An 11474-nucleotide genomic window follows, 5' to 3' on the forward strand; every position below is an offset into this window, starting at 1 on the left:
AATAAAACTCTTTTAGTTTCTAATATGAGAGCTGATATGTAAACGTCTTTCTGGAAAGTTTCCATATTTTACTAGCAGCCAGTTGATCCTCAGTTCTCTGCTGCCAGAGATTAAAACTCTCGTTTCTATTTGAGGCTGAGAGCTGCGGAGATAAAGAGACAAAAACACTTCAGTCAGAAACACTTCATATCAGAGCCTGCCGGGGGGGGCACAGTTTCTGCGTGGGGACTACATATGAAAGTGTATGTCTTCCTGGCTGACTTCGCTAACTAAACGTCACTAAACTCAGGGTTCAGCAGATTATTGGGATGTGAAGTGAAATATTGAGGTTTGGTTTAATGATACAAATCATATGCGCTTGAATATTAATAAATAAGTTGTTGTACTTGCAATACATTCAAATTAGGAACACCTTAAATAATGAATTCATCTTTTCTGGATCTACACTTTTTCATCTAAACAGATATGAATAATTGTTTAAATATATAACAAGCAACCAAATAAATGGGTTGGAAGTAATTGGTTTTTAATGCAGTAAAATCATGTTTTTAATGCACTGGTCAATTTTTATCTTCTGTAACTCGTCTTCTGTCAGATTAATGTAAAGAAAACATCAGAATCACATCTGGAGTTTGTGTTTCTAACTTTGTGTGTTTGTGTGTGTAGATTTAAACTCTCCACAGCTACATTACATAACGCCTCATGTACATATTAAACACTTGTAATATAAAGTTGTGTTGATGTGAGTCATGAAGTGGGGAAGCTTCATGATATCTGTTAGTTACATGTTTGACCCTGTTCACCTGTAGTGTGTACAACATGTATGACTCTGTTCACCTGTAGTGTGTACAACATGTATGACCCTGTTCACCTGTAGTGTGTACAACATGTATGACTCTGTTCACCTGTAGTGTGTACAACATGTATGACTCTGTTCACCTGTAGTGTGTACAACATGTATGACTCTGTTCACCTGTAGTGTGTACAACATGTATGACCCTGTTCACCTGTAGTGTGTACAACATGTATGAATGTTACAATACATATCTTTAAAGGAGCTTTTCTCTAAAGGAGCTTTTTCTCACACTCTTCAGCAGAAATCTCCACTTCAGTAGCACTTACATACACCAAACTTTCCACTTTCATTCCTCTCTATATTCTGAAGCTTTGTACAGAGGACTTTGTTCACATGTCACTCACAGCTCATGTTATACACGCTACACTAACTACATGCAGGAGATGCACTAAGTTCTGTGTGTTGACAGGATTTAGTGATTTATGGAGTGATACAAAGACAGATCCAGAATCTGTACAAACCTTTGACATGTGAACAACATGAAACACTTTGAACCTGCTTCATCCAGACATCACTTTATATCTGGAAATGGAGCACATCAGCACATATTTAATAACATAATGACTCATTTATATTTTTAAACATCACATTTCAGAAAACTTGTAATATATTAGGTTTAGCTTTGTAAATGGAGCTCACACTGCTGCAGGTGAAGGATTGTACTGTAATAGAAATGTTGGATGAACTGTAGTAGAAACTGAGTCTAAATAGAGAAGTGTCAGGCTTCCCTATCAGCGGGCAGATAAGCAGTGAAACACTCCTTTTCCCAAAATGGAATTTAACAGCCAAAGGTCCTGAAACTGCCCTCATGGTGTCTGCACATCCCGGGATAAATTTAGTGTCCTCTTCTATTTGTTTTTTTCTTTTCAGCAGTTATCTCCTAATTTGGTCAACAGGGCGTCTTTATAAACGTCCGGCCGCTGTGAAGAGTCTGCAGTTCTGCATCAGAGTCACCCGAGCAAACGTCTTTCTTCTCTCTTCTGACTGAAGTGAACCTCCACCCTCAATCATGGGTGACGTTCTTATGGCCGAGTTCGGGAAGGCTGCTTCTTACCTGAGGAAGTCGGACAAAGAGCGCCTGGAAGCCCAGACCAGACTTTTTGACATCAAGACTGAATGCTTTGTAATGGACAAAGAGGTGGAATATATGAAAGGACAAATCCAAAGCAAAGATGGAGGTATGGTGACAGTCAAGAAGGAGGACGGGACAATGGTTACTGTGAAAGAGTCAGACACCCACCCCCAGAACCCGCCAAAATTCGATAAAATCGAAGACATGGTGATGTTCACATTCCTCCACGAGCCGGCCGTGCTGTTTAACCTCAAAGAGCGCTACGCCGCCTGGATGATCTACACCTACTCTGGGCTCTTCTGCGTCACCGTCAACCCCTACAAGTGCCTTCCTGTCTACGATGCTGAGGTGGTGGCAGCGTACAGGGGGAAGAAGAGGACCGAGGCTCCCCCTCACATCTTCTCCATCTCTGATAACGCCTACCAGTACATGCTGACTGACAGGGAGAACCAGTCCGTCCTCATTACCGGAGAATCCGGAGCAGGGAAGACTGTGAACACCAAGAGAGTCATCCAGTACTTTGCCAGCATTGCTGCAGTCGGTGGAGGCAAAAGAGACACAAGCAAGGGCACACTGGAGGATCAAATCATCCAGGCGAACCCTGCGCTGGAGGCTTTTGGCAATGCCAAAACTCTGAGAAACGACAACTCGTCTCGTTTTGGAAAATTCATCCGAATTCACTTCGGTACGAGCGGCAAGCTGTCGTCTGCTGACATTGAGACGTACCTGCTGGAGAAGTCCCGGTGCACCTTTCAGCTCAAGGCTGAGAGGAACTACCACATCTTCTACCAGATCCTGTCCAATCAGAAGCCAGAACTGCTGGACATGCTGCTGATCACAAACAACCCGTATGACTACTCCTACATCTCCCAAGGAGAGGTAACAGTCGCCTCTATCAACGACTCGGAAGAGCTGATGGCCACCGACAGCGCCTTCGATGTGCTCGGCTTCACTCCGGACGAGAAGATGGGCGTTTATAAACTAACCGGCTCCATCATGCACTACGGCAACATGAAGTTCAAACAAAAGCAGCGTGAGGAGCAGGCTGAGTCAGACGGGACAGAGGCGGCTGATAAATCTGCTTACCTAATGGGGCTGAACTCTGCCGACCTCATCAAAGGGCTGTGCCATCCCAGAGTCAAGGTAGGAAATGAATACGTCACCAAAGGCCAAAGTGTGGAACAAGTATACTACTCCCTCGGTGCTGTGGCTAAGTCTGTGTATGAAAAGATGTTCAACTGGATGGTGGTGAGAATCAACCACTCTCTTGACACCAAACAGCATCGTCAGTACTTCATAGGAGTGCTGGACATCGCTGGATTTGAAATATTTGATTTTAACACTTTTGAGCAGCTATGCATCAACTACACCAACGAGAAACTGCAACAGTTTTTTAACCATCACATGTTCGTTCTGGAGCAAGAAGAGTACAAGAAAGAAGGTATTGATTGGGAGTTCATTGACTTTGGGATGGATTTACAAGCTTGTATTGACCTCATTGAGAAGCCGTTAGGGATCCTGTCGATTCTGGAGGAGGAATGCATGTTTCCCAAAGCCAGTGACCAGACCTTCAAGTCCAAGCTCTATGATAATCATCTGGGCAAGAACAGGATGTTTGAGAAGCCGAGAGCTGCAAAGGGGAAATCAGAGGCTAATTTTGCCCTGGTTCACTATGCTGGCACGGTGGACTACAACATCGGCAACTGGTTGGTCAAAAACAAAGACCCCCTGAATGAAACTGTGGTCGGTATTTACCAGAAATCTTCTCTGAAGCTTCTCAGTCTGCTGTTTTCAAGCTATTCAGGAGCAGATGGCGGTGACAAAGCAGGCGGCAAAGGAGCCAAGAAGAAAGGTTCCTCGTTCCAGACTGTGTCTGCACTTCACAGGGAAAATCTGAACAAGCTGATGAACAATCTGAAGACCACACATCCCCACTTTGTCCGCTGTCTGATTCCTAATGAGAAGAAAATTCCAGGGGTCATGGACAACTGCCTGGTGATGCACCAGCTGCGCTGTAACGGTGTCCTGGAAGGAATCAGGATCTGCAGGAAGGGTTTCCCAAACAGGGTGCTCTATGGCGACTTCAAACAACGCTACAGGATCCTGAATGCCTCTGCCATCCCTGAAGGCCAGTTCATTGACTGCAAGAAGAGTGCAGAAAAGTTGCTGGGATCCCTGGATATCGACCACACTCAGTACAAGTTTGGTCACACCAAAGTCTTTTTCAAAGCTGGATTGCTGGGGACACTGGAGGAGATGCGTGACGAGCAACTCTCTCGAATCATCACCAGGATCCAGGCCAACGCCCGGGCGATCCTCATGAGGGCACAGTTTGCTACGCTTGTGGAACGCAGAGATGCCCTGATGGTCATCCAGTGGAACCTCCGCTCTTTTTTGGGTGTGAAGAACTGGCCCTGGATGAAGCTCTTCTTCAAGATCAAACCCCTGCTGAAGAGCGCCGAGTCTGAAAAGGAGATGGCCAACATGAAGGATGAGTTCAGCAAGTTGAAAGAAGCTCTGGAGAAATCAGAAGTGAGACGTAAGGAACTAGAGGAGAAAATAGTGACTAATCTCCAAGAGAAGAGTGATCTGACTCTGCAAATTCAGTCTGAACAGGATACACTAACAGATGCTGAAGAACGCTGCGAACAGCTGATAAAGAGCAAGATTCAACAGGAGGCCAAGCTGAAAGAGATGACAGAAAGGCTGGAAGACGAAGAGGAGATGAATGCAGATCTCACAGCTAAGAAGCGGAAGCTTGAAGATGAATGCTCCGAGTTGAAGAAAGATATCGATGATCTGGAGCTGACTTTGGCCAAGGTCGAGAAAGAGAAACATGCCACAGAGAATAAGGTGAAGAACTTGACGGAGGAGATGGCTTCCCAGGACGAAAACATCATGAAGCTAACCAAAGAGAAGAAGGCACTACAGGAGGCTCACCAGCAGACACTGGATGACCTTCAGAGCGAAGAAGACAAAGCCAACAGCTTGACCAAAGCTAAAGTTAAGCTGGAGCAGCAGGTGGACGATCTGGAGGGCTCGTTGGAGCAAGAGAAGAAAGTCAGGATGGACCTCGAGCGCTCAAAGAGGAAGTTCGAAGGAGACCTGAAACTGACTCAGGAGAGTTTGATGGACTTGGAAAACGACAAGCAGCAGCTGGAGGAAAAACTAAAAAAAAATGATTTTGAGATTGTCCAAATAAATTCAAAACTAGAAGATGAGCAGGTTGCTTCAGTTCAGCTCCAGAAGAAGCTGAAAGAAAACCAGGCGAGGATCGAGGAGCTGGAAGAGGAGCTGGATGCTGAGCGTGCAGCCCGGGCCAAAGTTGAGAAGCAGCGCTCCGATCTTTCCCATGAGCTGGAGGACATCAGCGAGCGCCTGGAGGAAGCAGGTGGAGCAACATCAGCACAGGTGGAAATGAATAAGAAGAGAGATGCTGAATTTCAGAAGTTGCGTAGGGAGCTGGAGGAATCTACTCTCCAGCATGAGGCCACCGCTGCCTCCCTGAGGAAGAAACACGCCGATAGCGTTGCCGAATTGGGCGAACAGATTGACAACCTGCAGCGTGTGAAGCAGAAACTGGAGAAGGAAAAGAGTGAGCTGAAGCTGGAGCTGGATGACTTGTGCTCTAACATGGAGAGTGTAGTGAAGGCCAAGTCAAACATTGAGAAGATGAGCCGTACAATGGAAGACAACATGAATGAGTACAAGAGTAAATATGAGGAATCTCAGCGCACCATGAATGACTTGACTACCCAGAGGGCCAAGCTGCTCACTGAGAATGGTGAGTTTGGACGTCAGCTGGAGGAGAAGGAGTGTCTGATATCACAGCTGACCAGAGGAAAGAACTCGTACAACCAGCAGGTGGAGGATCTACGCAGACAGCTGGAGGAAGAAGTTAAGGCAAAGAATTCCCTCGCCCACGCTGTGCAATCTGCTCGCCACGACTGTGATCTACTCCGAGAGCAGTTTGAAGAGGAGCAGGAGGCCAAGGCGGAGCTGCAGAGAGCTCTGTCCAAATCCAACACAGAGGTGTCAGCATGGAGGACAAAATATGAAACTGATGGAATCCAGAAAACAGAGGAACTGGAAGAAGCCAAGAAGAAGCTGGTTCAGAGACTGCAAGAGGCCGAGGAGGCCATCGAGTCCGTGAATGCAAAGTGTTCATCCCTGGAGAAGACCAAGCATCGCCTCCAAAATGAGATCGAAGACCTGATGCTGGACCTTGAGAGATCCAATGCAGCATCTGCAGTACTGGACAAAAAGCAAAGGGCCTTTGACAAGGTCATGGCAGAGTGGAAGCAAAAGTTTGAGGAGTCGCAGTGTGAGCTGGAGGCCTCTCAGAAGGAAGCTCGGTCTCTGAGCACTGAGCTCTTCAAACTGAGGAACGCCTATGAGGAGTCTCTGGATCAACTTGAGACGATGAAGAGAGAAAACAAGAACCTCCAAGAGGAGATCTCTGACCTCACCGACCAGCTGGGGGAAGGTGGCAGGAGCGCTCATGAACTGGAGAAGATCCGGAAGCAGCTTGAGCAAGAAAAGTGCGAGCTCCAGTCGGCCCTTGAGGAGGCAGAAGGATCTCTGGAGCACGAAGAGAGCAAGATCCTCCGAGCCCAGCTAGAGTTCAACCAAGTGAAGGCCGACATGGAGCGCAAAGTGGCTGAGAAAGATGAGGAAACGGAGCAGGCAAAGAGGAACTACCAACGTATGCTTGAGTCGCTTCAGTCCTCTCTAGAATCTGAAACCAGGAGCCGCAACGAGGCCCTGAGAGTCAAGAAGAAGATGGAAGGTGACCTCAACGAGATGGAGATCCAGCTCAGCCAAGCCAACAGGCAGGCAGCTGACGCACAGAAACAGCTCAAGTGCCTCCAGGCGTTCCTGAAGGACTCTCAGCTGCAGCTGGATGATGCACAGCATGGCAACGATGATCTGAGAGAGAACATTGCGCTCATGGAACGCCGAAACAACCTGATCCAGGCCGAGCTGGAGGAATTGCGGGCTGCCCTCGAGCAGACGGAAAGAAGTCGGAAACTGGCCGAACAGGAACTGACTGATGCTACGGAGCGCATGCAACTGCTGCACTCCCAGAATACTATCCTGATCAACCAGAAGAAGAAGCACGAAGCAGACCTCATGCACATGCAAAGTGAGATGGAGGAGGCCATACAGGAGAACCGCAATGCAGAGGAGAAGGCAAAGAAGGCCATCACAGACGCAGCCATGATGGCTGAGGAGCTGAAGAAAGAGCAGGACACCAGCTCCCATCTGGAGCGCATGAAGAAGAACATGGAGCAGACCATCAAAGACCTGCAGCACCGCCTGGACGAGGCCGAGCAGATTGCCATGAAAGGCGGCAAGAAGCAGCTCCAGAAACTGGAGGCTCGTATCAAGGAGCTGGAGAACGAGCTGGAGGGAGAGCAGAGAAGGGGAACAGAGTCCATTAAGGGGGTTCGCAAGTATGAACGCCGCATCAAGGAGCTCACCTACCAGACCGAGGAAGACCGCAAGAACATGGCTCGTCTCCAGGACCTGGTGGACAAGCTGCAGCTGAAGGTCAAGTCCTACAAACACTCAGCCGAGGAGGCAGAGGAGGCAGCAAACGGCAACATGGCCAGACTCCGCAAACTGCAGCACGAGCTGGAGGAGGCCGAGGAGAGGGCGGACATCGCTGAGTCACAAGTGAACAAGCTGAGGGCGAAGACGAGGGACGGATCCTCCAAGAAGGGCCTGGATGAATGAGGAGACCCCAGAGAGAGAGCAGCACTGGTGAGTGGTATGAATAAAGAATAAATCTGAAAAAGATTCAGAAAGAAAAGTAGAAATATAAAGACAAATAAATAAAGAGGAATAAATAAAATAATAAATAATTGTGTAATAATAAAGATAAATAACAAAATATAAAATAATAATTAGAAGCATTTTTTATTTATTTGTTCATTTATTTCAGTATATGTAATATTTTTTATTTTAAAATAATATTATATTTTTCATGTGAATTACTTCGTAAATATATATTTTTTCTGTACATGAATATATATATATATATATATATATATTTATATAATTGATTGTTTTCCATCCTTTTATTTTTTCATATTATTTTCTTATTATTACTTGCTTTTGCTTTTAGTTTTTTCTTATTTCAAAAAGCAGAAATTACATTATATAGAAATAAATAAATGTTTATTGTTTTATTTTATTTTATAAAAAGCAAGTAATAATAAGAAAACAGTATGAAAAAATAAAAGGATGGAAAACAATAAATTACCTTATTTCAAAATAAAAAAAATGTGTATGAATGAAATTTATATTTTAAATAAACATATACACATAAACAAACAAATGTGAAAATTAATGATTGGAACTATTTTTGCTAGTTTTACTGTTTGCCAATCTAAAAGTTTTGCATAATAACTCATCAGTGTGTAAATACTTTGTGAATCTGTTTGGATTGACAGGTGTTCCTGTACCTGGGTGACTGGAGTTATCAAAGTGGAACCAGAAGTCAACAGAAATGTTTATTTTATCTGCATATATAGTTGAAATAGTATAATTATTAATCATGAGTCATTTGAATTTGAAGTGTTCAGTATATATGAACTGATTTTTTGTTAACGAACATTAAAGTCCAAACACATCAACAGAGATGTGGATCCCTGGAGGTTTTATTTGTATGTATGGAGTCATAAGAGAGAAAATGTAAAATTATAAAGACAAATAACAAAATGTAGTAGAAGAATTATGAGCATTTAATTTATTTACTTTAATTTTTTTTTTCTGTTTATATATATATTCAATTTATTTACTAATTTATTTATTTATTTGCCTTTACTTTTTTACTTTATCATTTCCTGTCTTGCTTTTGCTTTTCTTTATTGTGAGTATTAAAAAGAGTAAGCAAAATAAAGGGATAAAAATAAATAAATTACATTATTTAAAAATACTACATAAAAAGTATAAATAAACAGAAATATATTGAGTAATTTCTAAGAATAAAATGTGAAAATAAATGAAATGCTTATAATTATTCTTTTATATTTCTTTATATTTCCACATTTCTTTATTATTTTATTTACTTAATTTCATATTTCTACTTGGATTATCTTTTTTAAAAATGTATTATTTTGAATGGCACTCCTGTGACTCCATACCCCGCTCTCAGTTTCACAAAAACATCTGCAAATTAAAACCTTAAAGAATAAAAAATCAATTATAACTAAACCTCATATGATGACTTTCATTTAAATACCATAAAGATGTTTGTAAATCATCCAAATAAAGTTTATTTTATAAACTTCTACATACCTGTTTCAGCCTCATTTTAGAAACTGAAGTGTTTAATTTGACCTGTTTAATATCTATTTACACTGACGGATGTTGCTGTATGAAGCATGTAAAGTATGAGATATATTCTTAATCACATCTCAACACTAACAATAACTTTATGTTCTGTTTGGTTTATTTTGGTTTATTTTCACAAACAAATACAAATAAACACATTAATCTAATACAAGTAACTTCATGTTCTATCACATCCACATAGAAGTAAACAAACATATGTAATATTATATTTATTTTAAACATTGTACCACATGTTATCTTTTGATTAAATATTAGAATATTTATTCATATGGAATATGGAGTTGTGACAAACAGCTGACAGCAGCTTCCTGAGTATGTCAAAATAAAAGCAATGTTTTTTTATTAACTGTCCAGCTGTTGCATTCACACAATATCAACAAACAATTGGCCACAAACAACAATTTTACATATATTCATGTTTTCATACTAAAGTTTTAAATGCAACAATGAGATCAGAGCTTCAAATATTTTCATTTTAAACTTTGGCCTTTTATTTTGAAGACACAATACGGGAGCTTCCGGCCTGCGGTTATGGAGTCATTGGAGTGCCATACAAAAGAATACAGCTGGAAAAGAGTAATAAGTATTTTCATCTATTTTTACAATTGTTCTTTTATTTCTGTATATATTTTTAATATATATATATATTTTATTATATATTTTTTTCATATGAATCACTCTAGCCTTTTCAGTTAATTTTTTTATTATATTATAGAAAAATGAATAAATATATTTTTGTAAATATACAGAAATTATTGTAGTAAATTAAATGAAAAATTAACATATACTGAACAATATATACAGAAATAAATGAACAAATGGATGTGGAAATAAATGTTTCCACATTTTTCTTATTTACTTACCAATTATTCATTTATTTCTCTTTATTTTTCCACATTATTTTATTCACTTATTTAATATTTTTATTATTCCTCTTTAAATTTCCACATTTTCTAATTACTTATTTATTATTTTACATATTCCCCTATATATTTCCACACGTTTTTATTTACATATTGTCATCTTAATAGTTACACATTTATTTTCTCATGTATCATTTTTATGGCACTACCATGACTCCATACCACCTCTGTGCGTCCTGCAGCTCTGCAGGAGGGACCGGGCTGCAGGCTGACCTCACACACCGCCTCTCGTCACCCGCCTCCAGCCTGAGCATCATGCGGGACCCGCGGAACTGGACCCCCACATTCGGCCCGGCGGAGCGGGGGAAACCGGCCACCTACACCGGGGAGAAGAAGGCGGAGCTGGTGGCCAAAGCCAACAGGAAGTGGGTGAGACTGTCCACGGTGGGGCTCTATGTGCTGTGCGTGTCTCTGGCTGCCGTCCTTCTGGCGGTTTACTACAGCCTCATCTGGAGACCCGCCCCGGGACCCGGACTGACCCGGACCGGAGGACCGGGAGGCTCCAGGACTGACATCTCTGATCCTAAACCCGGGAGTGCTCATAGAAATAATCAGAATAAGACTAAAAGTAATATTTGTCATAATGACACGATAAATAGTTCCATTAATATGAATGAAGACACTGAGCTCAGCAGGTCCAAAGTTCTGAACACAGATGCTGATGATGACAGTAATAATACTCACAGTACCAGCTCGGACTCTCCCGGGAGAACCGACAGCCCGACCGGGAGCGCCGGCCCGGCCGAGCCCCCTCTGGCCGGACAGGGCTTCACCTCCCCGGCTCTGACCACCGCGGAGGATCCGTCCAACCTGCCGACTCACCGGGCCCCGCCGGCTGGTGTCGGCTGGACGGGGACAGACTCCTCCGGGTCCGGGTCCGGGTCCCGGGATGGAGGAGCTCAGTGACGGGTTATTACCGGGACACTGGTGACTCTTTCAAAATAAGAAGTGACTTTATGTATCGTGTGGATGTAGTTTAATGAAGGGTCATTATTATTACTTTTTTATTTGTATGTTATTAATTTGTTTTATTAGTGTTGTAATTGTTATAATTATTTATTATTGTTGTTGTTTATTATTAGTATTTTTAATATAGTTATTATAATTGTTGTTATTTATTTCTCTGTGTCGGTTTATTTATTTTATTTCTGCTTCTCTTTATTAAAACTGTATTAGTTCTTTAGTTGATTTGATTATTTATGTTTTTCTTCACTGAAACAATTAAACACATTAATCTCTCATCTCGCTTTATTATATTTAA

The 11474-nt window shown here is 42.2% G+C and overlaps 2 protein-coding genes across 2 annotated transcripts; both read left to right on the forward strand.

Moving 5' to 3' along the window:
* The first annotated feature begins 1865 nt into the window (after positions 1 to 1865).
* LOC115004617 (myosin-6) lies at positions 1866 to 8489 on the forward strand. The gene is made up of 2 exons (XM_075074111.1): positions 1866 to 7694; positions 8387 to 8489. The coding sequence occupies exon 1, from the start codon at positions 1866 to 1868 to the stop codon at positions 7665 to 7667; it is 5802 nt and encodes a 1933-aa protein (XP_074930212.1). The 3' UTR covers positions 7668 to 7694; positions 8387 to 8489.
* Positions 8490 to 9777: 1288 nt separating this feature from the next.
* LOC115004619 (uncharacterized) lies at positions 9778 to 11215 on the forward strand. The gene is made up of 2 exons (XM_029426298.1): positions 9778 to 9866; positions 10396 to 11215. Exon 2 carries the CDS (start codon positions 10469 to 10471, stop codon positions 11117 to 11119), a length of 651 nt encoding a protein of 216 aa, XP_029282158.1. The 5' UTR covers positions 9778 to 9866; positions 10396 to 10468; the 3' UTR covers positions 11120 to 11215.
* The last annotated feature ends 259 nt before the right edge of the window (positions 11216 to 11474 follow it).

This window comes from Cottoperca gobio, unplaced genomic scaffold (assembly GCF_900634415.1).
Source record: "Cottoperca gobio unplaced genomic scaffold, fCotGob3.1 fCotGob3_155arrow_ctg1, whole genome shotgun sequence".
Classification (NCBI taxonomy): Eukaryota; Metazoa; Chordata; class Actinopteri; order Perciformes; family Bovichtidae; genus Cottoperca; species Cottoperca gobio.

What these genes read in the sequence shown, in the direction of transcription:
- LOC115004617 (XM_075074111.1), top strand. Translation starts at nt 1,866, where the DNA reads ATGGGTGACGTTCTTATGGCCGAGTTCGGGAAGGCTGCTTCTTACCTG.
- LOC115004619 (XM_029426298.1), top strand. Translation starts at nt 10,469, where the DNA reads ATGCGGGACCCGCGGAACTGGACCCCCACATTCGGCCCGGCGGAGCGG.